At 38.9% G+C, this 25,712-nt stretch overlaps 1 protein-coding gene across 2 annotated transcripts; it reads left to right on the forward strand.

The window, feature by feature from the left end:
- The first annotated feature begins 364 nt into the window (after window positions 1-364).
- On the forward strand, window positions 365-17,844 carry kcnj19a (potassium inwardly rectifying channel subfamily J member 19a). 2 transcript variants are annotated; one of them, XM_067478250.1, is made up of 3 exons: window positions 381-1,388; window positions 11,501-11,717; window positions 16,822-17,844. In XM_067478250.1, the coding sequence occupies exons 1-3, from the start codon at window positions 723-725 to the stop codon at window positions 17,481-17,483; spliced, it is 1,545 nt and encodes a 514-aa protein (XP_067334351.1). In that variant the 5' UTR covers window positions 381-722; the 3' UTR covers window positions 17,484-17,844. The 2 variants fall into 2 exon arrangements, with proteins under 2 accessions (XP_067334353.1, XP_067334351.1); XM_067478252.1 differs by lacking the exons at window positions 11,501-11,717; window positions 16,822-17,844 and adding an exon at window positions 4,430-4,533 and having other exon boundaries at window positions 365-1,388.
- The last annotated feature ends 7,868 nt before the right edge of the window (window positions 17,845-25,712 follow it).

Here is a 25,712-nt window from a genome sequence, read left to right on the forward strand (position 1 = left end):
GAACTCGTCATGTGGGATCTCGGTGGCTATGTTGTTAATCTTACAGGTTAATGAGCTACAATTTAAAGAGAATGTTGGTCTCTATTAGAACTGAATTAATACACGAACATAAATTTGTGGATATATCAGTTAGGCCCCGCGCTAATTTGACTGACCGTATGAACTTAGTGAAAGAGTTAAATTCCCCACATCAATCCCCTCTCTCTCTCTCTCTCTCCCTCTCTGTGTCTTTACACACAAATGCGACGTTTTGTAATTCTCACCCCCTCTCTTTTCCTTTTCCCTGCCCCCTTTTCTTACTCTCCTCACATCTCTCTCTCAAGCGCGCGCGCACACACACACACACACTCACAATCATTCGCGCACACACATCCTATGCAGCCCAGCAAAAGCTGTGAATGGTAAACAGCTCCTCGTATTTCGGTCCGAGCATCGCGCTTTCAGTCAGTGGAGACGGAGCAGAGCGCACAGCTGCTGATGCCATATAAAATAAATGGAAGCATAGTTAATATCTTAAAGAAAAAAGATAACAACTGTGCTTTTAAAGCACTAACATACACTTGATATTATTTATCTTTTTTATTTCTATGATTTTTCGTGCGCGCTAAAGTGGCCATGGCACGTTTTACGCACTGCAGGTTAGCAGTGTTTTGGGAGCTCCCACAAACATACAACATGGATTAAACAGCAACTACCGTTCCCTTCGCTTGAGGAGAGCTCAAATGGCGGCACTTCGTAGAAAATTTGGCGAAGACTATCAGGTGGTCAACACAAACCGGGCTACCACGTTTTCTGCTCCAGTCAAGAAGAAACGCCAGCGCTTCGTGGAAAAGAACGGTCGCTGTAATGTGCAGCACGGAAACCTCGGCGGAGAGACCAGCAGGTACCTCTCTGACCTCTTCACCACGTTGGTAGACCTAAAGTGGAGATGGAACCTGCTTATATTCATTCTAACTTACACCATCGCCTGGCTGGTCATGGCATCTATGTGGTGGATCATCGCTTACATTAGGGGAGACCTCAATCACGGCCACGACTCGTCTTACACCCCTTGTGTGGCCAATGTTTACAACTTCCCCTCAGCCTTTCTTTTTTTCATCGAGACTGAGGCCACCATAGGCTACGGATACCGGTACATTACGGAGAAATGCCCGGAGGGGATCATACTCTTTTTGTTCCAGTCGCTGCTGGGCTCCATAGTTGACGCTTTTCTCATCGGCTGCATGTTCATAAAAATGTCCCAACCTAAAAAACGCGCCGAGACGCTCATGTTCAGTCAGGACGCAGTGATTTCACAGCGAGATGGTAAACTGTGCCTCATGTTCCGTGTGGGCAACCTGCGGAACAGCCATATGGTGTCCGCTCAGATCAGGTGCAAACTCATCAAGGTAAGATTCTTTCTGGTAATAAGACCCCCCCCCCCCCGAAAACTAAATGAAATCCAGAAATGTAGGCGCTGTGTTTAAGTAAGTAACATGCTGTAGATAACTCACCCTTTTTATTTTTTGAGCAATAAAACAATACAATAGGACTTGTAAATTAAGCATGTGGTTTAAGTCGTTATAAAAGTCCCTGCTGCTGCAGTGGACATCAGCATCTTGTCACACCAGTTCTTTAAAGTTCCACATGCTGTGTGTAAATGTATGCAAATAGCGGAAGCTTAGGGAAAGTTTCCAAAATTGTCCTTTTTTGCACAATGACTGCGCTCTTGTCTCTGAAAAATCCTTATTACCTTTACTTTCCTGTCATCTGAGTCTTCAAGGAAGACGAACAGGTGTTTACTGCAAAAAAAAAAGATAACATCCACATTTTCTTTTATTATACATTTCATTTTTAACAAAGCAGGCTTAAAGTAGCATCACCACAGTTTTTCAGTTGCAGGATGGTGAGGGAGGCAGCCAGGTGCATCTTCATCTACAGAGATAACAGGACACTGGGTGTGTTGGGCATTGGTGGGAACACTGCAGCGCTTATAGGCGACACTCTGACACCTGAACTGATAGGTGAAGATCAGCAAGTGGAAGTGATAGAGAGATGGACCCCCGAGGAAGAAAGTTAGTGAACCAGTAGTGAGACGAAGCGTCACACACTGTCACAGATCCTTGGAGTCAGTTAAACAAAAATCCTGAGGGAGAGGACAGAGGCATAAAATGTATTTATGGCAACCATAAAGAAATGCATTATTTCCTTCTTTCCTTTAGGGTTTATTGTTTTATTTGTCTTGCCCGAGATATAAAATATGTTTCCTAGCATCAGAGTGAATGGATATGCCAACAACTCTGGGCATATAGTAAATGGACCAAAATAATTAGCCTGTCCACTGGCTATAATGCTGTGAGTTGGAATCCTCACTAACTGTGGCCCACGATTTATCCATTACTGAAGAACTCAACAGATTTGGGGGGAATAGCTAATGAACCTCAGATTTCGAAAAAGAAGCAACAATGCAGAAAATTACCACAAACAGTAGCAAGGTTGACTTGTTCCTCTTTCAATTAGCATAATAGAGTTCCTTTCAGCCACATCCATGTTCAGTGTGCAAAATGGGCCATAAAGAAGACAAACAGCATTAGTGAGGTGCTTGGAGCTTTTGCACGATGGTGTTCTACTCGGCGCAGCCACATTGAGCACAGCTACGGTCAGCTTAATGATGCATGCAGACAGAAAGGGAGGCAGGGAGGACCGAGCTATACCACTGTTACAAGCATGAAGGACTCAATCACCCCATAGAAATAAAGTACCATCGCACATGTTTACGCTGATGTCCCTTGTCCTTCCTGTAACATGGAAACACATCCATGATATTTAAATATATCACTACATGGATAAATAGTCTTAAAGGTGATGTTAAAGGTATTTTCTAAAGGTAGGACTTCCAGATATAGAAGAGACAAAAATCAATCAATCACTTGTATTACTTAAAAAGACACATTGCATTGTTGAGGAGATGAGTAAAGATGTGGCATCTCAAAATAATTAAATCTCAGGTTTTTTTTCATGTTGTAGTGCCACAATCCTTTTACCTTTTCTTCTGGACTCTAAAAAAATATAATCAAGATAAATTCCTAGACCCCACTCCCAGCCCTGTATGATTTTGACACCCCCCCCCCTCTCTATGAAATATAGTAAATACAGCAGCCACTATGTGCTCCTAAGTGTTTTTATTTTATTTCTGCTCCAGGGCTTTGTGGTCTAACCGTATCCTTTTGCTTCAAAGACTCTCCTACAAAGTCTATTTTGCAGCAGCTCTGCCAGGGTGCAGTACACCACACACTAAAATATCGCTGAATCGCTGTGCATGAATAAAAGCATTGTTTAAGCTGAACATAAGTTTAGATGTTACAAATTAATGTTAAAAAATAACTGAAGTCATATTTTTAGGTCGGATGCTTTGAGTGCAGTCCCTGTATGGAAATGTTGGTGGTGCTGTTGAACTGCAACCCTCTTCAAGTCGGCCTTCATCATATAAAATACTTAGACATTACTGGCAGATGTATCACTTTAACTGGAATGAGAGTGACAGAGTTTGAGAAAAGGTTTTTGTGATGACTTGTTCATCATCAAGCTGCAGGAAGTGCAGCAAACAGCTCTCACACCAAAATCTAATCAGATTCAATAAAAGTCTTCTATAATTTAAGACATGAGCATTTATTTGACACAACCTCATGATATTAAAAGTAGATTTTTAGCTTTCTCTGAAACCTTTACTGGTTGTACTTAATGCCTTGAACCTAATATAGTACCTTGTAAAAATGGCCCAGTATTCTGTGAATGATAAAATCAATTATATTATTTTTGTTCACACTGTGGAGTTAGAGTAAAAAGTTCTCTCTTAACATAAACCCGAAGCTTGTGGGCATGTTTAGCATTGAGCAAGTCATTTACATACTGAGCTCTGATTGGACAGATTTTTTCTCATTTGATGCTAAAGTGAGTTGTCCCCATGCTTTGTAAATCAGGATTTACTCAAGTCGTTTGCAACAAGAAAAAACATTCAAGACCCGAAAGAATGTGAAGCTAAGTCATATCAGGACACCACTATTGTCTTTTTCTCCATTTATTGTGACTCTTATGCAGCAGAAAACACCTGAAGAACTTCACTATAATATGATTCTGGTTTCATGAGGGGATCAAAACAGCAGTGATTGGGTGTCTTCAGCTTGTTGTCCCTGCACATCAAAGGACATTTACACAAAGCTGAACCACTGTCGGCTTTCTCACATCGCACTGCTTGGTGACATTTTTGGGTCTGAATAGTGATGGATGGAGGCAGCATGTTTTTCAAGGTTCAATTCCCAATCGGTGACAACTTTTTGCATCTCCAGTGTTTGAGCCTGTATCTGTCAAAGCAATTAGGGATGCTTGTGGTCAGACTCCTGTTTTCATAGAGCAGGGGTTATAATATGTAACCCCTTTTTGTTTCACACAGGCTATACCATCTGGAGAGGGCAAGAAGGCAAACAACACCTTTTCCAAGCCACAAGCCCATCTCTACATAGTATGTCAGCTAAAATAAGCAACACATTACACTAAGGGTCGGGTTATGCTCAGTAAGAATTAGTTTGTTCAATGTGTTGCCTGATCACATCAGAAGGTGTTTATAGCTGTTCGAATGGCCAGAAGATAGAAGATCTGTAATATTTTTAACATGTAAAAGACATTCTAAAGGACATTCTCGCCTAGACAGCTTTTAGCTTGTGGCACTTGGTTGTTAAAATGAAAACTATGAGAAGTGCAAAAACTGCAATAAAAATAAAAACTTGAGAGAAAGAGAGGGTCCTTTTACACTCCACACAACTGGTTTGTTTTTCTTAAAAATAAGTCTTTTATCCAAAGGTGGTCAAAGTATTGTTTGTTTTGTGTGAGTTCACCATGCCAAACTCCAGAGACTGTCCTCCTTTAAAATCAGAATAAGTATGTTGTTTTCTAGCAGAAGCCAAAAACAACAAAAAGATATACATTACCATTTGGCAACATGTAGCAGCTAAATTGAACATAACACAGCTACCCAGTAGTTAGACAGTGGGAAACTTCTTCTATTGCTGGTATTGTAGCTCGTCACAGAACACACATCATTCTACTCGCATCATGTGATGTTAGGGAAGCAGCGAGTTTAAAGCAAACCACAACATTTTTACACTACCCTAACCAATTTATTTAGTGCCTGCACCCCATCCTGATGTCTACCAAACAGTTTCCAGCATATGTGACTTGTTACACCGGCTGCCAAATTGGTAGCATTGAAACTGAGCCATTTTAGTGCCTAAAGGGTTCAGTTTCCACAGCAACAAACGAGTAAGGACAAAAGACCTTTGAGAGTGTAAAGGTTGGAGAACTTGTTGAAATTCTTATTAGCTATGTTGCAATGGCAGTACAGCTGCAAAACCAATCCAGTGAGCACTTATGAAGAAGCATGCTGGTCACTTTAGTGTACTGTGTAGGACAGAAATGTTGTTGGGTGGGGGGCAGTAGACAGCGTCTGGTTGAAGTCATTAATGACAACAAAACTGTCACTGGAACTAAAAGAATGTCAATATAAACACTATAAACTTTAATGGTGAGTGAAAGAAATCCGTAAATCAGCACCCGGGAGTCGATACAGGTCCTGGAAAGCTGCAGTAGCATAGAAGCATAGATGAGGCCACATAATCCACCTTCACCTAAGTTGCAACATCCCCACAGTTCACTACAAACATGCAAATCCTGTAGAAAGGGCTTAATATTACCTAGGTTCAATCTCAAAAGACTCTTCCCGATTGGCCAAGCAGATACATGCTAATATTATCTTCAGTGATCCATGCCTAAAGCTTAAATCTAAAGAGCTCTGTTAACAAAGTGAACCATTTGTTGGTGCTATGTTTGGACAGTATGTCAGTGTACCACAGCTCTGCTCCTCTGTCATAGATGACAGCAGAAAGAGGGATGAGAAAGACCCGTGACAACTGTCATCTGGATCCCCAGCATAAGCAGCTGAAATGCGGCTTTGCACGGCATCCATGACAGCCTCAGAGAGCATGCTGCTGGAACATCTTAGCTGAAAATATGAGTCTGGTTTTACTGGAAAAGTGTGTGGGGGGTGGGGGGCTGGGGGAGCGAGGGAGATTCAGGGAGTTAAATGAAAGTGATGGAAAGTGGTGAAAGACCTGGGGAGAGACTTGCAGTAAGAGAGCAGAGAAATAAAAAGAATTACTAGCAGATTTTTTTCTTAATATTTTCATTGTATGAGAAATGCTTTCTATTTCTGAGATATACAAGGGAGAGAAATCCCCTCGGCTGTAAATCTCCTCAGAGGATTGTAGGATGGGTTGCATGTGCAAGTCACTGGAACTAGAATTGATTTCCATTTCTTTTCTAATAAGAATAGAGATGCAATTATACGATCAGGTCGTGGAGGTTTGGAGGAAGGCCATGAAGCCTTGCAGTCATTGATTAGCAAGTCCTGAAGCCAGAAATCCTTAAGACTCTGGTCTGCTCACGCTCCTGTCTCCTTTGTAACCTATTCTTGAATAATTTAGTGTCTCATACAAACAGGTTTATAGGATGCTTTTCTGTGTGCTCCAAAATCAACAAGCTCTTTTCATGTTCTTTCTGGGCATTCAAATCAAGGTGTGTGTGTGTGTGTGTGTGTGTGTGTGTGTGTGTGTGTGTAATGGAGTGGAATGGGTAGTTGTCATGTATGAGCCAGCACACAGACATTGACAACAGCTAAAATAAATCATTCTTCTTGAATAAACTACATCTGCAGGCTTCTGACCATTATTGTGTATGAGCTTTGTTACAGTATGTAGTCTAAGAGATTTCGGTCACAACAAAACACATATTTAGCCAAGAACACTGGGAAGCCATTTCAGCCCACTCCTGCCAAAGTCACCAAGTGTTAAATTGAGAGTACAATCACTTTCCAGGGAGAAAATGAAAGAAAAACTTACAAGCCATACAAAGCACATTTCTGGGCATAGTATTTCTACTAGTACATCCAATACCTGTTTTTTTTCTTAATTATTCTTTTATTTCCTGATGATGATGATAATTGTACTAATTATTTTAGTGGAGCACAAACTCCCACAGTGACCCCAAAACATGTCCTGTATCACCAATGATGCCGAACTTTAAAGGTTCTTTTTTTCACAGACCTCTGAGAAAAAAGAAGCACGGGGGCCATAGAAATTACCCTCAAGTTACTGTTCTGCAGTGCACAAGTAGTATGTACTTATAAAGCTAGAGTTTGTACAATGTAGTGGTCAATGGGAATGTAGTTTGTAAATCAGAGCTTGAATCCTATTACTGCTGGAGTACACTTCACTTGCTAACTTGAATTTATTGCCAGTTATTAAAATTGAAAATAACCTCAATCCTTTAAAAATGATCCTGTTCTTCCTACGTGCTCAGTGGAATGACTTAGTGTCAACTCTGTCATCTTACTGAGTAGTGGTGAGAATTTTGGAACAGTGAAAAGGCAGGGGTCAGTTGAAATATTCCCAGAAGAAAAAGAGATACAGCAGAAGAGCTAATTGACTCTGTGTGTGAACAGCTGTCCCATTAATTAACGTGTAAACCTGACGATGTAAAACGCTAAGAGACATTTTTGATGTGTATGCCCATAGCGGTCTGTCAGTGTTATTGTGTAAAGCAACAACAAATATATTCTGTTTCCTTTACATTCATGCTTATTTCACCGATGCTTTTATCCAAAGCAATATACAAGAAAGGTACAAAGCAAGCACTAAGTCAGGGACAAGAAATTAAGATGTAAGTGCCACATAGGGAATAATATAGTTCTTTTTTATTGGGTGTGAGTTTCATTTATGTTTTTACAAAAAATATTGGTCTCGTCTGCTCAGACATGGTAGATATTTGTAGTGTCAGTATAACTTATAAAACAGCATTGGATTTGCCATTAAGCCAAATTGCTGTTTATTAATCAAAATAGTGTAAAACAAAAAATAATACAGCCTATTTGTCTGGTTAACAGGTTGATTTGAATAGTTGCATTAAAATTATTTTGTAGATTTGCAACTAAATTTAAAAGGGAGCACTTAAAAGAGGTTAGACCAGCTGCGATGGAATAACTAGGCTGCAGCCATTTGTTGATTTCGATCCAAAAGGACAAACAGATTTGAATGTATTCATTTTGTCTGAATCTAAATTTGATTTGACCAATTTATCTCACTTATTCCTGGCTGACTTGGGTGAAATGTTGCTAAATGTACTGAGTGGGCAGATGGTATCTGATGGTGTGAAACCTTTCAGCTGGCTTGTCAGTCGACCCAATTGCCTACAAGCTTTTCCACCACCTCTCAGGCTACTGATTGATGAAGGTCTGGCAGAGCTTGGAGTACAGTTGAGTAGGAACATCAGGCCACTTCAGGTCTAATCAATTTTATTTATCACCTGTCTTCATCCATGAGCATCATTCACACCACTGGAACACACCTTTTGTGAGCATGAAACAAAACCACGCTGCCTTTCTAATGATAATGAGCAGCTGACACGTTGACTGGGTTGGTGATTAGTCTGATGTGACGGCTAGCATTTTGAACAGTACCACGTTTGTGTGCTTCTCTAGTGATTTAGCTATACCATCTCTCCAAAACCAGTGTGAAAAATGAAGAAAAGCATCCCTTTCTGCAAATGTAGCAGCTCAGTGATGAAACAGTGTCAGATTTATAGAAAGGACAGTGGACTTGCTCAGCTATCTCTGAATCTTGTGTATGGAGGAGCGTAGGAGAGTGCCGATGGCACCTGTGTAAGGAGATTTGCTGGTTGATGCTTGCATACAGTCATCCATTTTAATAATCTTAATCGACAAAGACAGAACGTGAAAAGCATAATTTCCCTAAGCTAGCAGGAGATAACCCACATATAGGAAGGATGCCAAACAGCATTGTGTAGCGTGTATGCACCTGACAGGTGAACAATACCCCTCTGACATAAAAGTCACTCTCCAACATAAATCCAGAAGCACATCTCATTGATATTCACAGTAGAGAGAAATAAATGCAATGTTCTCTGGCAAAGCAAATCCTGTTTACTCACACTTCATTCACAGTTTGCATCTCCGAAGTATAAACTATAGGGCAATGTCGCCAGGAGGTCAGGAAAAATATTGAATTGCAGTAAACTCACTGAAACTCTGTTCATGAATGAAGATCTTTTGCTATGGTGTGAAACTTATATCCCAAACTTTTTATCCATCATTCCCACACATTATCTAAAAAAATATCAAACACCTTTGGTAAAAGTCCCTATAAAATAATGAGGACATTTTCTGTTCACATGTGTGGTTTTCTGTCAGATAGTTTCTGGTTTCATTGCTAATTTGTTTTATACAATAATTCGTTCATATCTGCATGAAAACATCTGTATGGGAGAAATTGTGTGATGAAGCTCTTGCACTCCTACAGGAAAAAGTGTTATATTTGCCAAACACACTGGTACATTAAGGACATATTTCACACCTGTTTAAGATTCAAGGTTCTTGCTACAAAATGAGTCATCTGGAAAGATTTTGAAAGATCATCAGAGGACAGCATTTTAAACCGAATCTGCCAGCAACAGTGCTTTCATTTTTGAATAAAGGAATGGATGACGACTAATGAAAGCTCCTAGAAATTCTTTGATTAAAGGCAAAAACCAGGGCTTTCTGGAGGGCAGGAGGTCGGCCACCCTGAACTCAGTATTGGCCTCTGCTCTGGCTCTACCTCTTTTGTGAAAAGAAGGACCTGTAGGTTTAAAAATGACTAAGTATTTCTAGCAGTACATAAAGTGGATAGAGCTTAGGAAACAGCTAGTAAATACCAAGGGTGTGCTAAAATCAATATGATCCATTTGTCTATTTAATTATCATCACATTTTAGACCAAACAAACACGTCTAGATAACAATGGCTCAGCGTTAAAAAAAGGCTGAAAAGTGAAAGTGTCTTTGTGCTAATTACTTTAGGATTTACAACAAGAACAAAAGATCCAGAAACAACAGGAAGGGTTAGCAATAGAGACGTGGGTGGGACTGTGTGTTTTTCTGTGTAGGAGATTATTGTGAAGCTGTGTGTGGTGGTGGAGTAGTTTTTCTGTATGTGTGTGTGTGGGTGTGTTTGCCTGCGTGGGTGGATGATGGCTGACGCATCTCAACTGTTGTTTGAAGGTGAAACCATGTAGAACTAGAGAAAAGGAAAAAACAAAATAATATAAATAACATGAGGAAAAAATCTACTTTGAACAACTCGATTTCACATCAAAAAAGAAAGATACTGCTCATTAACACACAAAATAAAGTCCTAATGCTTTTAACCTCAAAATGTGATGATTTGCAAAGACAATTTTAAAAACAGAAACATAACCTGTTTCATGTAAACTGAAACACACAGAGATGCTTTATTGCTCCAAAATCATTTTAGTTATCTCAACATATTGTTACATGATCAATATTTTGATCTCTCAAAAGGCCGCAGCCTGAGAGCAGGATAGCTTCAGCTTTGAGGGAATGTGTGGTAAAACGGGCTGCTAAGTGAGGCCAGAAAAAAGGTGAACGGATTTAAAAGACAGAATACGAGAGGAAAAGGAAAAAATATGTTCAGGACCTTGGTGCTGTGCTCCAAAGTCATATGGGCAATTAAATGCTTCTGCACCAGTTAACACTCTGTGGGCAAGTCCTGTCCAAGCATGGCTACCTCATACATCTGCTTGCAAGTTCAATCAATATGAGTCTCTGCAATGAATTTTCAAGAGAAATGAGACAAGGAGAGTGTTCAGGAAGCTGATATGAATGTAGCTGATATAGTATAGTCTACATACCGTGAACATACAGTGTTACCGTTAATGGTTGAAACACTATTAATGGCTCCATATTTTCCAGGGAATTTTTTTCATTGATGTTTTTTCATAACTTCTTAAATATTGCCACTAAGTCACTATTAATAGGTTATTTCTAGGGAATCCTTTACTAGTTGGCACTAATGAAAATCAAATAGAGTGTGTCTTTCTTCTTTTGTGTTTAGTATTTGGTACTAGAAAAAAGTAAATTTTAATTAATAACTGTAATGTAGTTTTCGGCATCTCTGATCTGTTATTAGTTTTGAGTTTAGTTTTGAATTTTAATGGCCAACAAACACAACAAATTTCAGTGAAAATTGCACTGACTCAGCAGTTGTACTGCTAAAGTTTTTTACAGTCATGACCTGCAAAATAAAATGACTCAGTGGTCTTTCCTTATAATTAGTTCCAAACTGTGGAGCCCTATCTTGGAACAAATCCTAGTAAATTACAATCAAATACCAGGTAGTTTCTAATAAATAGTGAAGACAGTTTCCATTAGCTGGAAAACAGTCCATAAAATAAAGTGTTACTAAAAATGTCTGTTTTATTAGGCAACATGAGAACAAGTGGTGCTAAAATAAACATGCATCTAATCCTCTCTTTCCTGTTTCTTTCTTTTTATTTTCTATTTTCATCTCCCTCTCTCTTTTTCCCCTGTCGCTTTTCTTGTTGGTGACTGTCTTTCAGTCTCGTCAGACACCCGAGGGTGAGTTCCTGCCTCTGGACCAGTGTGAGTTAGACGTTGGATTTGGGACAGGTGCAGACCAGCTCTTCCTGGTGTCCCCTCTCACCATCTGCCATGAAATCAATCCCAAGAGCCCGTTTTTTGACCTTTCCCAGCGCTCACTCAAGAACGAACAGTTTGAGATTGTCGTTATACTCGAGGGCATCGTGGAGACCACGGGTGAGAAACGTTTTCCTGTCACTTCCTTTAACTCTCTTTTTCATCCTTTTTCCCTTCCATCCTACTCTCACGGCTTCTTGTCTCTTCTCTACTGTATCGCACATTGTAATATTAACAAATAAGATTCCTATCTAATCCCAGTTTTGAGGATTTGACGATCGTGGGGTAAAAGGCATGAATGAGAACAGCGCATGAAAATGACACCATGATTGAATTATGAGGAACCTTTTATTACTGCAGAATCAGTTTATGCCCACTCTATGCATAATAAAAGCCTGTGGTCAGAGATGCATGTGTCACTTTGATGAATATGCTGAGGTTTTAGCAAAAGTTCCGCTCCATATTTCAGATGACAGCTGAGAACAGAGGTAATTGTGAGCCTGTGACACACTGTTGCACCGCCACCGCTGTAAACTCCAGGCAGCCACACTGGCCTACTCTCAGCGAGAACACTGCTCTTTGTTGCATATTCAACATAATGATTCTCCCCAAAAGTCCAATACAAATAAATCCATCAGCCTCTATTCTTTTCAGCTCTGCTTCTATCCATCCCCCCATAACCCTCACTACTGCTCCTAGTGCTGTGTGAGAAACCACAGAGCTGAACTGGCTTAAAGCAGGAGGGAGGGATCAGCAGAGTAGCGTAGAGGCAGGCAGGCAACATGGCCTGTGCTCTATTGATAATACTATTAAATCATTGTGCAGCCAGAAGTTTAATGCTGCTGTGCTGTGGCGCTCAGAGCTGAGAATAAAAGGAGGGAAGCCCTGGCAATATTACCTTCAGTGGGCCACTATATACCTACATCCTCACACTAGCACACATCCCAATAAATTTACCCCATTAGGATTTCTCCCCTCACATCCATCTGCTTATGACACAGCTGTTCAGTTTGTTGATTGTGTCTGCAGCACGTTCAAAATATGTCCCAACCAAAATCGACAGATTACCATCACCGTCAGTTCCAGTTGTAACATCACTATTGATTATTTTTCCACACACCAGAACAAAAGCTTCAGGAGAAAGAGACCAGCCACAGATATGACCCATGAGCAGGTACAATATATTCGCCAACAGACACTGCATGAAGGGACAATTTATTCTTTTTGATTTCAGTTTTTTTGTCAATATTCAACTGACCCAAGATGGATCAAAGAATTTGAAATATTAAATAATAAACAGCAATAGAGAGAGCACCAAAAGTGGCAACAACACATTTCGACAAATAATGATCAACTAGGGTCAAAACAGCAGCGGCACAGGTAGTGACTGTCACAATTCACTTTTTCAATGTTGTCTCCAAAACCAAATGTTGCTCCTGTAATGATCAAGATCTGAAGTGACAGCTTGGAAACAGATGGGTATGAGAAATACTGACACACAGAGCGGAGGTGTGTGGCAGTGAACGAGGAATCTACCTGGACCTAATTAAAGCGAATATCATTTCAATGTGGCAAAATTTGAATCCTGGGCTGGATTTCAGAGTTTAAAGCTTTTACTAAGGACTCTAAACACAGAACAGAGACATTATTCTACACAATCATAAGTCATTCAGTAAACAGTGCCAACAAGGGCTACTGCCAGGAATTTTACAGAAAGTCAACTTCAGACAGGCCTATTCGCTGCCTGGCAAGTGTTTGCATAGTTGTGTTGTGGGCTTTTATTTTTCTGAAAGATGCACTAAACATTAACCAGCTGGTTGAATACCCATATGAAGCCTAAATGATGAAACAAGACAGCCTCGAAAGTCACAAACTTTTACTGCACTGGTTTTTATTTCTGCCTTATGTAGATACTGTACAGTCAACAAAAATACACATTATTCATCCACCCTTGTGATTTAAGCCAAACCTCTATGCTAATTAGGAATAAAAATGACCTTTGTGCAGATTTAAGACATTTAGAACCATGTAGAGATGAATCTGGAATAGAATCAAGTTGTGACATAACACTGCACATATAATTTCTCGTGGAGACAGGATCAGACTCAGCAGAAAATTGTAGTGTTTAACTGAGAATCACTGAATGACAAAAAATATAGATGTGTTTATTGATTGCAAAGGACCTCCAGCACGCATCCACATATCAAGAAACTGATTCTTTACAAGAGCTGAGGTCAAATAGAAACAAAGAGTGTATTTAGAATGCTGTAATTCTGTATACAACAGACACTGAAGCATGAGTTTCAGCATAAAACCTCTCAATATGTTCTTCACAATAATAAGAATTGCCAACAGAGGATGATATCAGTGTGATATTAACTGTCTTTTGAGATTGAAGCCAGTACAATTTGCAGTCAACACCAATCTTCGGTATAAATGTGTGTAAGGACAGAACCCACGGCTCCTGTCACTGATGTGTTGATGGTCCCAAGCAACCTCTAATTATGTTGATCTGATTTAAACAAGCAATTATCAAGACCAACAGAGGGCACGCTGATAACAATCATCAGTCACCTTTCACCTTTACAAAAGGCAGAAAATGTGCTCTGAACTACAGGAGCGACTTAAAAAGCAACAAGCAATACCAATGTTTGATCTTTTGAAGTGTGAAAATACACAAATATGTTCTTTGTGTCTCCGTTCTGTTTTTATTACATTATATTAGAAGCAACATTCAGACATGGAAACACATAAAGTATTAATAGTGTTGGTAGCAATAGCTGTTTAGTTGCTGATATAAATGCTTCCCTGTGGATTTACTGTTGAGACAATATTTAAATCTGCAGTATGCGACTAAATTGGACTATATGGTAGACCGCACAGGAAGATGCATGCAGCGCTGTTTCCCAGCAATAAAGCAGCACAGAGTAGGACTTCAATTCAACTTTATTTATATAGCAGCAATTCACAAGAAAGTCTTCTTAAGGCACTTTATATAATACAGTCCAGACTATACAAGCATGTAGAGGCGACCCAACAAATTCCCCTTGAGCAACCCATAGGCAACACTGGAGAGGGACAACTCCCTTAAATCGAAGAAACCTCCAGCAGAACCAGGCTCAGGGTTGGCGGCCAAAAGTCTAAACCTATAGCATCGTAACTAAAAGGTAGTTTAGGTTGACTGAGGAGCTTTAACTATAAGCTTTATCAAAAGTAAAGTTTTAAGCCTAGTCTTAAAATTACAGTCTCTCAGAGATTTCTGCCTGGATGAGACAGAGACATCTCCAGCTCAACCTCTCCAAGACTGAAGTTCTTGTCTTCCCAGCCAGACCTTCGACGCAACACAACATCAGCATATACATTAGATCTACAGTGATTATCCCCACTAAGTCAGCCAGAAATCTGGCGGTCATCATAGACGACCAACTGAGCTTTAAGGTAACAGATCTCCTCTGTTTCTTGGACATGCAGGTTTGCCCTCTACAACGTCAGGAAGATCCGACTCTACTGCACAGAATATACAACCCAACTTATTGTACAGGCGCTGTTCATATCTCGTCTTGATTACTGCAGTGCTCTGTTAATAGCGTTACCAGTATCCACAATCCAACCCTTGCAGAGGATCCAAAATGCGACAGTACCCCTCATTTTTAATCAGCCATGTCATACCACTCTTCAGATCTGTAGCTGCCCTTGCCTACAGAATGATCAACTCAACAGCTCCTTTTCCCTCATTCAGGTCTACAATCCTCAGCGCAGTGATCCCATAATCGTGGAACGAGCTATTAAACTCTGCACGCTCAGCAAACTCACTCCCAATATTCAAAAAAACTACTGAAAACAGAACTCTTCTGCACATTGCTATGCACATAAATCTATTTATAAAAAAAAAAAACTTCCTTTCGGTTGTTTCTTGCACTTGTGTCTCTCTGATAGGACGTTGATTTGATGTTTTATCCTCAACTTAGATTTTATTTTGGCCTTGTACCTCACTTGTAAGTGGCCTAAATGCGTCTGCTAAAAGACTACATCTAAAACAAAAAAAAGTAGAGACGGAGTCTGCCCCCCGAATCTGGATTGGGAGCAGGTTCCACAGGAGAGGAGCTTGATAGCTAAAGGCTCTGCCTCCCATTCTAACTTTGGAAATTCTGGGATTGAAGTGGTCTAATCAGACTACTAATACTATGAGGTCTTTTAAATGTAATAGAGCTTGAATTCTATTGTAGATTTTATGGGAAGCCAGTGGAGAGAATGATGGAGAAATGAAGGGGAAATATAATCTCTCTTGCTGCAGAATTTTGAATTAATTGAAGGCCTTTTATGGAGTTATTAGGACATCCCAAAAGTAAGGAATTACAGTAGTCCAACCTAGAAGTAACAAATGAGTGGACTACTTTTTCAGCATCACTTGGAGACAGGATGCTCCTAATGTTCCATAGGTGGAAGAAGGCTGTTCTAGAGATTTGTTTTATATGCAAGGCAAATGACGAATCCTTTTTAAAGATAGCTTCAAGGTTCCTCACAGCGGTACCTGGAGCCCACAAATATGACACTTAAAGTAATTATATTCTTAGACAACAACTACAATAGTTTCAGTTTTTACTGAATTTAGAAGTTTCCTAATAAAGTTGCCTAGAGGTGACATATACAGAGTCAAAACTATTGGTCCTAACACAGAGGCCTGTGGAAGTCCATAGCTAACTTTTGTGAATATAGAAGATTCATCCTTAACATGATTGGAATCTGTCTGACTGACACGATTTGCACTGTGGTTCCTTTAATCCCAAATCCATGTTCCAGTCTTTGCAATAAAATGTTGTGGTCAATGGTGTCAATGCAGTACTAAGGTCTAATAGGACGAGGTCACATAATTGCTTTGAAACTGCTTTTTCAAGGATTTTAGAAATAAATAGGAGATTGGATGTCTGTCTATTATATATAGCTGTCTAATTGGCTAAATCACCTGGATCAAGGCAAGGTTTTTTAAGTAGAGTTTTTTAAGTAGAGTAGTTTTTTAAGTTGCTGATTACAGCATCTTTATAGGCTTTTGGCACATAGCCAGTTTCTAAAGATATTGATCAAATCTAATATCAGCTCAACAGATCTATGGCTCTGAGAGTGTTGCCTCTCTCCCATTCCACCATACAACCCACTAATTGTTTTTTGGAGCTAAATCCCATTTAATGAGAATTATTAAAATTACTTCCCTGTCACTCTTTCATAGGAATGACATGTCAGGCACGAACATCATACACTGAAGATGAGGTTTTATGGGGTCATCGCTTCTTGCCCGTGATGTCCCTGGAGGAGGGCTTTTTCAGAGTAGACTACTCTCAGTTCCACAGCACCTTTGAGGTACCGACACCACCGTACAGTGTCAAGGAGCAGGAAGAGAAGAATTCACTGCCCTCACCTTTATCCACTCCCACCCCTGCACTGACTGAGAGCCACGGTGGCCGCCGTAACCGGGTATTTTCTGTGGATTGCATCCACATTTCAGAGGAAAGGGGTCGTCACGGTGGAACTGGGGTTCGACTGCCTAGCAAGCTGCAGAGAATGAGTTCATCAGGAAAGGAGGACCTACAGAGGAAGGTGCTTCTGCTCAGCTCCCAGCACCCTGAAAAGGCTTGCAGCACAGGAGACCTGCCCCTGAAGCTGCAGCGTCTCAGTTCCTCACCTGGCCCTGAAGCAGAGAACCGGCTTCAACTCAAGCCCCTAAAGGTGGGCTTTGAACCCATGACTCAGTCTACCGGAGACCTGTACCAGCACAGTCTAACACCCACATTGTCCTCTGCACCAGTCCCAATGCACAGCCCACTGCTCTCAGCTGGGAGGCCAGAGGACAACCTACCACCGAAGCTACGGAAGATGAACGCTGACCGCTGAGACCCCCATGGTCCCTGACCACAATAAGACACAAAATCAAACATGTACTTTACCGTCAAAGACTCTGATGGGAAAAACTAATTTTACTGAAAATATTTTGATTTTTTTTTTTCTTAAGACCCAACCTTTACTGAAATTACTGTGATTTTTGTGTTTCATAGCAGAGGCATTCATGCAGGCTTTGCAACACACAAAACAAGAAAACACAAACATCATGTTTGTGAACTTGATCATTCTGCAAGAGTTGCGCATGTAAACACTAAATCCATTGTTTAATGTATGCACCACTACATATAGTAGTCAATATTAGTTTTATTTAATATAAATTATACTAAGATGAAAATAAATGCTGTTTGCTTTGCTTTGTCCTCTCTGTGTTGTTATTGTTGCAGCAACGAAAAAGTCAGTGTTTAGCTTATGAACTCATGATTTCTAGTCTAATTTTGCCAGACATAAGTAAGTATTCCCCACAGTGCAATCTAATACAGTTTTAACAGGCTGTTGTTAATGTCCTAATTTTGTCCCCTTGGCAAGCAACACTTAATGCCGGAACAATCCCATAATTCCTTAGTGCATCAAGTGCATGTAAGAGTGTGAGTCAACCCATTGTTCCAGACAGAGGAGTAATGTCATCACCTAAGTATCATGTCTGGCCAATACACTTAAACGGTGTATTATGTGACCTTCTCTCAAAACAAAGAAACAGCCATAATTTATTTTATTTAACGGTCAGGATTCCTATCAACAGGTTGTCGGCCATTTACAGAAAATGTTCCTGTGGCTGACAAGAACCAATATATCTTCTCACACTGTAAAATAGCAAACTGAGATTAGAGATCACCCACTCGGTTTGCACAGAGCCTGAAAGGCTCCATAAATTCAATTCTTCAAATAGACACATACCGAGTCTCACTTGTGTATTTGTATACGTATTCATTACACACATGGTTTGTGTGGTTTAATTTGACCAATTACCCAACAATGCATAGAAATTGGCCCATTACAATATAGAGACCCAGATTCAGGCAGTAAAGAGACAGTTAATGGATTATGATGATTTAGTAAAATGCACAAACTCTTAGCTGAGAGAAAAATGTAATGTTCAACACATCTAAATCAAGTGAATCATTGCTTTCATTACATGAAATACTTATCAACGTATCAGTAAAGTTGATGTAACAGTTTTTTTCCTTTAATTAGTCTATTTTGTGTGTGATTAACCTCATACTTTTTTCATCTGCTCTCTGTTTTACTCAACCGCAACACTACCACCCATTGTGCAGTTATTGTAGGAAACTGGGGTGGCAGTTTAAAATATATTTGTGAAATTGTAAAATTTGTAAATATTTCACATGCAGTCACCGTACTATGAAAGTTCACAAACAATGGCTTCAGATATGCGTTCAGTTGAAATAAGTGAATAAAAAAAGAAAGGCTTTTTTAGATAGTTCACCTAGAGCCCGACCTGAACCAATGCCAAAAAACATTTAAAGGACTCTGAAAACAAGATTCTCTGGATACTCCAAGGATAATACTGTGCTTACAGTAAATCATGATGGTGGCAGTATCATGCTGTTTAGGTGCATCTCAGAAGCAGGGGCAGAAAGGTGTGCAAAGCTTGTAGAGACTTACCTAAGAAGAATCAAAGCCATAACTCCTGCAAAGGGGCCTTTTATAAAACACTGTTTTTATAAGTGAGATATTTCAGTTTTTTTTATTGTAAAATCTAGATGTAGATAATTACTGGGTTTTCTCTAGAAATCAGAATATTATCTGTACATACACTGTATACAGTATAACTAAGATATCAATCAACTAAGGCCATGAACAGATATAATAGCATTATGAAAATGAAGATATAAGTTTCAACCGATGCTTGGATACTTACTATAACCAAATAACCTTATCAGAAAGATAATGTGGTTTAACCTTTTTTGAGATATAATAAACAGAGGGCTACAACCTACCTCTTATGTTCTCATCAGGTTTGGGAAATTAAACAGATTCATTTTTTTTTTCACAATTTTCCGTTTTACATTTTTACTCCAACTCTGGCAAACCATGAGCTATTATACTGAACTAGTTCAGAGCCACGCTGACACAGATGATAATTTCTGGCTACTTACCTTCTCATTGAGAAATTGACATTTAGTGAATATCACTCAGTGGGCTACTTGTCAGGGCCACAGTTTGAGACCACCTTTAGAAACCTTCCCACAGTGGCACTGACAGCGCTGCCGCCTCCTCCACTTACTTACACTAATGTCATGGTGGACCTTGGTGAAACCACTTTTGTCAGTTTTAGAGCCAGCTCCTGTCTGAGGTGTTTTTGGAGGGTTTCAGCCTATGCTATAATGACCCTGACACTGATTTCTCCACAGGTTAAAAATATCTGGAACATGAATACTTAATAACAAGACAGGGCATGAAGAGGCTCATCAGGAGCTTGTCTCACACACTTCCCTGCCCCACGCTGTCCTCAAACACAAATCTGCTGCTCACATGGTAATGCAAGCTCCAAGATAGGAAGAGGTAAATGACAAACAATATCAGTACCACAAAGGGATACAAACACACACAACAAGCATCTGTCAATCAAAAAAAGCTACGTCTTTCCACCACAGTCACCAAGGCAACATGGGAACTACTTTGCCCCGCAGCAAAACATTACAACTGAAGTGTACATATACATTGTGTTTGTGTGTGTGTGGGACACAGGAAATCCTCTCTGTATCCATCAGTCATCTTCATTGTGCAGTCTCATTTGAAGCAAATTCAAATGCAGCATTTAAAATATGAGTGTGCTCTGTGTGCATATGTATCATGTTGTTTGCAGATGAGTTGGACCGCTGAGCCAAACTGCAGATATCAAGCGTCTCATCTGCAGAACTGTGATTTATTTCTCATCCATGAAGAGTAACCCTGTGGGAAATGGGGGGAAAGAAAGATAGCAAATAATATCAGCATTTCTCTGTAGCACTTTAATTTCAACTTGCCTGCTTTACAAGTGATACAGCCACTGTTGACATGCTTTGGAAATAATGAATGGCTGTCTGCATTGATTTTTCCACACATATATTACCATAATACTTGCCTGTGGGCTGGGTGTGGGGAATGTGTAAATATTGGTTGTTTTAAGCTTGCATCTGTGACTGGACTAAAGTCCTGGAATGAATAGTTCATCCTAGTAATCCCAGTATCCTCTGGGGACATCCCTTTCATTGCCGCGCCTAATGTAACCAGGCTAAAGATCGAAGGACCAATCAATACCTGTCCCACTGTTGCAATCTGACACATAACCTGCAAAGCAATCCAATGCTCAGAGGCTTGGATAATCACTTGGCTCTAGAGGGACAGCTGGTGTCGGGGGGGGGGGAGGGGTTGGAAGATGGAGATCCATCTACGGCACATACAGATGTTTTGTCCAAGCTAACTCAATGACCTCCTGTCCTCTTACATGAAATCTATAAATTTGAGCTGTTTTCATCACAGAAGCCCACACAAGAGACTGACAAATGTACCATTTCCTTTAAAGACACGTGTGACGTTTCTCACAGGATGTGGGCTTTGTTTGAATAATTGCTTCTGCTGTGCTTTGGACACATTGTGGTCAGCTAGTCATCACAATTTGGTATGCAGATACAACATCTTTTAGATTTGTTCTTCCAGTGCGTGATAAAAGAGGAAAAAGAGGAATTGATTGTCAGTCAGGTCAGGTGGCTACATGGTATTGTTGCTGGAAAGTACAATCTTCAGAACAATTTGTTTTCTGTGACATCTGTGCAAATGTGACTTCAGACAGTGCAGAGTAAACATTCTAGGTTGCTGGACTAGGTAATAAAAAACATTCTATCAACAATATACAGTATTTTTCAATGTTTGTGTTTATCAAGATTTTGAAATATTCATAGAAATATTGAGAATAGACACAAATGAGGGTTTGTGTGTTATATGATGCTGTCAGGTCCACACATACTTTTCATTTGCGTTTGTGGTCAGATAATCAAAATAACAAGAGCTGCATCAAAACCTGTAGCTCTAATTATGCTGAAAAGCATAACGTTTGGTACACTTGGACTGAATGAACAACCATGTTTGAACACCTCATCCACATTTAACCAATTTAACTCATCTACTGGAAATCACGCCATGCTTATTGCAGGGTTGGAAAAGAACGATGGACGAATAAAAACAAAAATATTAACAATATAGTCGAAGGTTCCTACTTCTTCATAATATCAGATGATTTTATTTGAGTGAGAGTTTAAAGTGTGTGTAGGATTTGGATTCCATATCAAATGTTCATCTGAGACACATTGATTAATAAAAGTTCAGGCCACTGGCAACAGAAAACCACACAGCAGAGAATAAAAATGAAATCTAATTGCACTGCTATCCTCTCCCTCTCCCTCATAAAGACACACAACTACACACAAGCAGACTTTTGCTTTTAGACATCATCCCACTGGCCTAAATGAGTAATAATGAGATACTTGTCTTAATAACAAGTGATGTGTGTAAAAGAGAGTACATGTGCTTTTTGCTGCATGTTTAGTTTACAGTATGCCCATTTGTCAAGGCATCAGATAGAAACACAGTGCACTTCGACACCATCATTACATTACACTGAACATTTCCTCTCCTCTCTGACACTCATAATGAAAACCTGGAGCTTCAAATATGAATAATGGCTTTCCTGCTTCATGCTCCATTTGTGCATGCACTTCCTTTTTTCTTCCTGTTCTACAATTCTGTCTAAGGCTGTGTAAAATATAAATAAAACAGAATGCAATCAATTGCAAATTATCAATACCTGTACTTGATTGATAGTACAAGGACAATATACTAAATGTTGAAGTTTTTTTTAAAAAATCTACATGTACATTAGGTTTATTGATAAAGCTAAATTACCCAGAGGTGTGAATTTGAGTGTGACTGGTTTCTATTTGTGAGCTCTGCAATGACCTTGGGTCTACGATGTCTTTCCAACCCCATGAACCTGATAATAGATACTGTTTAGATAGATAGATAGATAGATAGATAGATAGATAGATAGATAGATAGATAGATAGATAGATAGATAGATAGATAGATAGATAGATAGATAGATAGATAGATAGATAGATAGATAGATAGATAGATAGATAGATAGATAGATAGATAGATAGATAGATAGATAGATAGATAGATAGATAGATAGATAGATAGATAGATAGATAGATAGATAGATAGATAGATAGATAGATAGATAGATAGATAGATAGATAGATAGATAGATAGATAGATAGATAGATAGATAGATAGATAGATAGATAGATAGATAGATAGATAGATAGATAGATAGATAGATAGATAGATAGATAGATAGATAGATAGATAGATAGATAGATAGATAGATAGATAGATAGATAGATAGATAGATAGATAGATAGATAGATAGATAGATAGATAGATAGATAGATAGATAGATAGATAGATAGATAGATAGATAGATAGATAGATAGATAGATAGATAGATAGATAGATAGATAGATAGATAGATAGATAGATAGATAGATAGATAGATAGATAGATAGATAGATAGATAGATAGATAGATAGATAGATAGATAGATAGATAGATAGATAGATAGATAGATAGATAGATAGATAGATAGATAGATAGATAGATAGATAGATAGATAGATAGATAGATAGATAGATAGATAGATAGATAGATAGATAGATAGATAGATAGATAGATAGATAGATAGATAGATAGATAGATAGATAGATAGATAGATAGATAGATAGATAGATAGATAGATAGATAGATAGATAGATAGATAGATAGATAGATAGATAGATAGATAGATAGATAGATAGATAGATAGATAGATAGATAGATAGATAGATAGATAGATAGATAGATAGATAGATAGATAGATAGATAGATAGATAGATAGATAGATAGATAGATAGATAGATAGATAGATAGATAGATAGATAGATAGATAGATAGATAGATAGATAGATAGATAGATAGATAGATAGATAGATAGATAGATAGATAGATAGATAGATAGATAGATAGATAGATAGATAGATAGATAGATAGATAGATAGATAGATAGATAGATAGATAGATAGATAGATAGATAGATAGATAGATAGATAGATAGATAGATAGATAGATAGATAGATAGATAGATAGATAGATAGATAGATAGATAGATAGATAGATAGATAGATAGATAGATAGATAGATAGATAGATAGATAGATAGATAGATAGATAGATAGATAGATAGATAGATAGATAGATAGATAGATAGATAGATAGATAGATAGATAGATAGATAGATAGATGTAGATATTTCAACATTGGGAAGTCAAAGGGAAGTATAATGGCATTTATGTACATGTACACTACACTACCCAAACTACAACCAAAAGAAGCATAAAAATGAAAGCATCCTTTAAGATGGATTTAATCAAAGTGAAATAGTCCTGCGGACAAGTCAAAAATATAAAATTCTTTTGGAAATAATAACCCACCCTAATGGACCGTCTGACCTGTTATCAGTTGACAGTCCAAAAGCCAGGATCCATATTGGTGTGGGGGTGGATTACTGGACATACAGTAGCAGGAATAACTAGTCCTACAACTTTAACTTTTCAGGTAACTTTAACATTTAGACTTACCCCTTCATATACAGATGAGTGAAAATCTGTGCCTTCTAAAGTCATATCATGTCTGATATCACGTCCTGATTTCAGATGACTGTAACATAAACATAATTAGAAGTTGTCTTGCACTGGAATCAAACTCTGCTTTCCTGTGTGAAAATCCCGTATTGTGAATCATCTCCTAACCTTTTATCTGATAAATGTTGAACACTCTAAATAGTATGTCATGTTGTCATGTTGTCATGTTTACTACTACTGCTAATTGTCACCAAGTGCTAAGACTTATCTCTTTATTGTATTTTCATTAATGGTATATATGATTTACTCTCCTGTATTTCACAGGAGAACAGTCTCTTAATTGCATATCTGTGAAGGTACTATTAATGCTGAATTACATATACAGGTCTTGGAACTCATCCAATGTAATAAAAAGCTCCAAACAAGGGGGATTTGGATCAACCAGATTTCTGCTTTACACATCCAAGTCCACAGACTGTGCAACTGTTCTTGCTCACTGAAGAAGACATAGCCAAAACATCTGTGCTTTTTTTCTCGCCTGTGCTGAGCTCAAAACATGCAGGAAAACTGTGTGAGAGAGCAAACCTTTTTTTTTTTTTTTTACTCCTTTTTTGGGAGCAACATGTGCAGGTGCTAAACTGGTCTGCCTGCAGTCCAGACCTGTCACCCATTGAAAACATTTGGTGCATTATGAGGCAAAACTATGACAAGGAGGAGGCTTTGAATTGTTGTGCAGATAAAATCCTACATCAAGCAAGGATGGGAAAAAAAATTGTATTTACAAAACTCAGTTCCTCAGTGTTGTTAAAAGGTGACATCATAAACAACACAGTGGTAAACATGCCCCGTTTCAAACTTTTTAAGACATGTTGCTGGCATCAAATTCCTAATGCACACTTGTTTTTTGTTTTTTTAAAGAATCACACTTCTCAGTTTAAACATTTGATGTGAACTGTAGTCTTTTTTCAAACTGGGGTTGTATTTCTGTTTAGTTCGTTTCAGCTCTTTTAGGGCTGCACTCTCTGCTACATTGTGCCTGATAAGCACTTTTCCTCTCTGGACAAATTGTTTGTCTGATGCTACCTGTTCTGTGAAATTGTACTTGTCAAATGCAGCCATGCACTTTAAGGAAATATGGCTGCACCAAATCAAATGCACACACATTTTGACATTAGAGCTTCGATAGCAAAGAGGGTGAACAACTCCTCCCACATCTGCTCCAGTTGTTTTCCACTTCCCACAATTCCTCACTTCACAGCCTTCAGCAAAGTCGAGATAACTTTTTCCTGAGACATTATTTGAAATCCATCTTCAGACACTGAAAAGTCTTTACTTTTTAATCACACTGCTACGATGGACTCTTAATCATACTCTTCCTGAAGTGTACTGTATTGTATGGAGTGTGACTGGGGGGTGTTGGTGGGGTTGTTGAGGAGGAGGAGAGAAGGGTGACAGTGATGTGGGCAGTGAGTGAAAGCCCAGGGAATAAAAAGAGACCCCATCATTACATGCAGCCATTTTGTCGTTCCATTATATAGAACAAA

Source organism: Channa argus, chromosome 15, assembly GCF_033026475.1.
Source record: "Channa argus isolate prfri chromosome 15, Channa argus male v1.0, whole genome shotgun sequence".
Classification (NCBI taxonomy): Eukaryota; Metazoa; Chordata; class Actinopteri; order Anabantiformes; family Channidae; genus Channa; species Channa argus.

Coding starts and splice junctions, on each gene's coding strand:
- kcnj19a (XM_067478250.1), top strand. CDS start 723: ATGGCGGCACTTCGTAGAAAATTTGGCGAAGACTATCAGGTGGTCAAC. Junction 1,389..11,500: donor TCAGGTGCAAACTCATCAAG/GTAAGATTCTTT, acceptor ACTGTCTTTCAG/TCTCGTCAGACACCCGAGGG. Junction 11,718..16,821: donor GGGCATCGTGGAGACCACGG/GTGAGAAACGTT, acceptor ACTCTTTCATAG/GAATGACATGTCAGGCACGA.